Consider the following 4,717-nt stretch of genomic DNA (forward strand, 5'->3'; position numbering starts at 1 on the left):
AAAAGGTAGTGACCGCGTGGCTCGTTCTCTTTTTTCCTGAAGGTGTCTGATCAACTACCGGTGGTAGAGGTATAGTGTAGTGAATAAAGTGGTTGTAAATTAGAATTAAAGTTTTTAAAAAGTTGAAGAAGTTCCTGCCGAACTTAAGTGGTGTCAGAAGTGGGATCGTGAAGGTGTTAAAATAGAGGAAACAGTCCCGCCGCACGATCGAGAAAACCCGGATGCAGACTTCAAGACTGTAAGTAGAAACTAATTAATCCTATTTTTCAAACCAATACTTTTTAAATTTCATATTATACAATGCCTGAAACCAGGGCTTCGGAAATGGAGGCGCTTCGAGCTGAAATTGAACAGCTCAAAGCGTTGATGACGATCGGGAATAGCAGCAAATTCTGCATTCCCGATCCAATCAAAAATTTGTCGGAATTTTCCGGCAACAAGAAGGAACTGTCGAGCTGGCTACGCGAAGTGGATGAGTTATACGACATGCAGAGAACGGCAGAAAACTCGGAGCGGTGCAAAATATGCACGTGCTGCACCCGACTTTTGCGTGCGTCTCCTGTTTTTGTTGAGTGACACAAAAGAAGGTGCGAGTATTGCCGCAACTGTGTGAGAGACAAAAGATAGCTCCAGCTCTACTCTTTGAAACTCGTTGAGTAAAGCACAATGTGCTTCGTTTGGTGCTTTTATTAGGAGACATAATCGAGAACTAATGTGATTGACGTCGGTGTCGAATCATTTTTTGCTTGCTCAAGTACGCTGCAAGTGCATGAATTTCAAACTACGGCGTAGTACATTTCATACAATGATCAATTTTTTTTTGTTATTAGAGGCCGTGAATTAATTACGTAAGGAATTATGTGGAAAGGGAGTCATGTGGAGAGGGAGGGAGTGAAACAGGGGTGTCAAAATCTTGACATCCCCGCGTCTCCTCTAGGCAAAACAGATAAACAATAGGTCTTTCAAGTGACAGGTCCGTCTATGCATTTGTTTACATCGGCGGAGGACCGGCGCTAACACGGGCCTGTCATTTTCATAGAAAAACTGTCAAAGAGCTTCCGGATCAGATAGCCGTAGCGGTAAACGCACAGCTATTCAGCATGACCATGCTGAGGGTCGTGGGTTCGAATCCCGCTGGTCGAGGATCTTTTCGTGATGGAAATTTTCTCGATTCCCTGGGCATAGAGTATCTTCGTACCTGCCACACGATATACACATGCAAAAATGGTCAATCGGCAAAGAAAGCTCTCAGTTAATAACTGTGGAAGTGCTCATCAGAACACTAATCTGAGAAGCAGGTTTTGTCCCAGTTGGGACGTAACACCAGAAAGAAGAAGCTTCCGGATCAGCTGATTTGAAACGTTTCGTGAAAAGACCTATCCTAAATGTATATTTTGCTGTCAAGGGCTGTTGAGGGCGAAATGTGTGATACTATTCGTAACAGAACAAGAGAATATGTTTATGCTTTGTGAAACTTATGTCATTTTTGTTTTTAGGAACTGGGTCGGTGATCAACACATAAACAAACCAACGTTCGGCAAATTGTAGTTCTGTCGAACCTGAATCGGGTTAGGGTTGAAACTGTGATTCAGAACGGGTTGCGCCAGTTCCAACCTAGGTCCAAAAACGAATTCGATATTAGCAACCATTATCGAATTCACCGACAACCTAGCAAAGAAAAGCAATCCTCAACTTCACCTTCTTTGTAAAAAAAAAACTCTTACCGCGTTTGGTCTTTACGCATTTGATATTTGCCTTTCAAACGCAAACAGCAATAACATAAAAACAACGATCACGCGAAAATGTTGTCAGATGTACATGTATCAAAGTAGATGTAAGTATCAAAGCAATCGTTTGTTCAGGAAATTTTCAATGGACCTTTGCACGGGTTCACTATTTGACGTTTTAGCGGTGTCGTGTTATTTATGTGACCATGACAACTAGTGAATTTGGCACCGCTCAAACGTCAGATTAGTGAACTCGTGCATCGGTCCATGGACCTATGCAAGAGTTCACTATTTGACGTTTGAGCGGTGTTAAGTTCACGCGTTTCCATGGTCACATAAATAACACGGCACCGCTCAAACGTCAACAAGTGAACGCGTGCATTGGTCCATACTGCTGGTCAACACGAAAAGAATACCGAAGTCATCGAAATTATCCATCCGTACTCCATCATCAATGAAAAGTGATGTTATTTGAGAGTGCTTTGCCTAATGCTCAGAGAGATTCTCAGCAAGATACAAACGACACATGGGAGTTTTAACACACAAAAAAGGATGGGTGCAACACCCGTCATATTGCACTCGCACGTCTCTTTCAAATTGAACGTGCTGTCTCCCAGCAGCGCGTGCTGCACCGAAAGAGTTTTGAGTCGCACCCTATCCCTGACGACATGTTCAAAATAAAGGGCGCGAATGGACAGCCCGACTCACTAAGCTCTATGTATTTAAGAGCAATAAAAAATAAAGTACAAGGAGATGCCCGCGCGATTCTATGCGCAAATGGCGATCCCGATACCATCTATGGTATCAAACAAATTTTGATCGAACAATATGGTGACCACCGAGACTTTGCGACCAATGTGTCGTCGTTATTCAATTTACGGCGAGGTGACAAAAGCCACCTCAGGTTTTACAACGATTGCAAAGACATCAACACAAGACTTAAAGCAAATTTGTTGTCGAATCCTCTATCCGTTCGACAAATTATAGATGTTTTAAGTGTAACTAGATATTTAGATAACATTGGGGAGCCTTTAGCTTCCATAATAAGACAATCGAAGCCAAATACGTTGGAAGAAGCATACGAAGCCGTATCCATAAATCAAAACGCAGAAATTAGAACGAAGCCTATTAAATTTCATTCACAGTCCAGACCTCATAACGACCCTAAAAGCAGCGGTCCATATAATAACAATAACGGCAAAACAAATCCAAACGCGAGTAAATTTGTTTATAAAAAACAAGTGCAACAGCATAAACCTCGGGCAGAATACAATACTAACGAGATCGACGTGGCCAATGAATACGACGATGACGATGGTGACGACAACGATGACAATGTGACAAACAGTGAAGTGCATAGTGATGATTCAAATTTTTTAGAAGAAGAGCGTCAGCAGGCAGCAACATAAACAATTTTATACCTTACATTAATTACCAGACAAATAAAGGAGTGCTTAAATTCTTAATCGATACGGGCGCAAATAAATCTTACATTAGTCCGGAACATGTGCACAGGACCAAAATAACGGATCGGCCCGCAATAGTAACGAACAAAAACGGTAAATTTATCATCGACAAAATGGTCCACATAAATATTTTCCCCAGAGTATCCAATGAAAAGCTTCCTTTTCACGTTTTTAAATTTCATGAATTTTTCGACGGCCTCATTGGCTACGAAAACTTAGCAGCAATGAAAGCCAAAATTGACTCAGGCAATCATCAACTGTTGATAAGAAACATTCAGTATCCACTTTCAAAATATTATCCACGTTCATGGAACTTTCACGAACAAACGGAGGAGCTAGCTGAGATATGCACCACCTCCGATGGGACATTTCTCATTGAGAACGAGTTAAACCTAACGACCGGTGTTACGTTACAACCTGGTTTATATGCAGCTAAAAATAATCGTGCCACAGTGCATTTATTCAGTACCAAGCGTGCTAAACTGAACGAAATTAAACCGCTCGAAAATGAACGCTATTTCCTTAATCAACATGAAACGTGTCCGCGACTGAACTTCCCAGCGGATCACCTAAGCAGAGAAGAAGTCAAACTCTTAGCTAAGACTCTACAACCATATAAAAGCATTTTTTATCAAGAAGGACAAAAATTAGATTTCACACATCAAGTAAAACATAAAATTGAAACTACCGACAGCAATCCGATCCACCAGCGAACCTACAAATATCCATACCATTTGAGAGAAATAGTAAGTGACCATATACAAACAATGTTAGAGTCCGGTATTATACGAGAATCGTCTTCTGCTTGGACCTCCCCCATTTGGGTCGTCCCGAAGAAAGCAGACAATTCAGGTGTGAAGAAGTACCGCATAGTTGTTGACTATAGGAAATTAAATAAAGTCACGCCTGCGGATCGTTACCCAATACCCGAGATAAGTGAAATACTAGATCGCTTAGGCAAGGCGCAATATTTTTCTGTGCTTGATTTAGCCAGCGGATTCCATCAAATAGAGGTAGAACCAGCTGACATTCCAAAGACAGCATTTAATGTTGACAATGGAAAATATGAATTCGTGAGAATGCCGTTCGGGTTAAAGAATGCGCCCGCGACATTCCAACGTCTCATGGACTCTGTGTTACGTAAACACTTGGGAGTAAGATGTTTCGTCTATATGGACGACATCATTATATTCTCTAGTTCATTGGAAGAACATATGAAAGATGTGCAGAAAGTTTTGAAAACTCTCAAAGAAGCAAATTTGAAAATACAATGTGACAAGTCGGAATTTCTTCGAAAGGAAGTAGAATTCCTTGGACACGTTGTAACCACGGAAGGGGTTAAACCTAACCCAAAAAAGGTGGAGGCAGTTGAAAATTGGCCTCTCCCGAAAACACCGAAAGAACTTAAATCGTTCTTAGGAACTATTTCATATTATAGACGTTTTATACCAGGTTTTGCACAAATTGCAAAACCAATGACTAGTATGCTTCGGGGGAAAAACAAACTTATCGTTTCTACTCCGG

At 41.2% G+C, this 4,717-nt stretch overlaps 1 protein-coding gene across 1 annotated transcript; it reads left to right on the top strand.

The window, feature by feature from the left end:
• The first annotated feature begins 282 nt into the window (after positions 1-282).
• Positions 283-3,923, top strand: LOC110678348. Its single transcript, XM_021851105.1, has 2 exons — positions 283-486; positions 2,396-3,923. Exons 1-2 carry the CDS (start codon positions 301-303, stop codon positions 3,134-3,136), a joined length of 927 nt encoding a protein of 308 aa, XP_021706797.1. The 5' UTR covers positions 283-300; the 3' UTR covers positions 3,137-3,923.
• The last annotated feature ends 794 nt before the right edge of the window (positions 3,924-4,717 follow it).

The sequence above is a fragment of the Aedes aegypti genome, chromosome 3, assembly GCF_002204515.2.
Source record: "Aedes aegypti strain LVP_AGWG chromosome 3, AaegL5.0 Primary Assembly, whole genome shotgun sequence".
Classification (NCBI taxonomy): domain Eukaryota; kingdom Metazoa; phylum Arthropoda; class Insecta; order Diptera; family Culicidae; genus Aedes; species Aedes aegypti.

Excerpts from the sequence above, each read along its gene's own strand:
- LOC110678348 (XM_021851105.1), top strand. The coding sequence starts at position 301 with ATGCCTGAAACCAGGGCTTCGGAAATGGAGGCGCTTCGAGCTGAAATT. Across the intron at positions 487-2,395 it reads AAGTGGATGAGTTATACGAC|ATGTTCAAAATAAAGGGCGC; the intron begins ATGCAGAGAACG and ends ATCCCTGACGAC.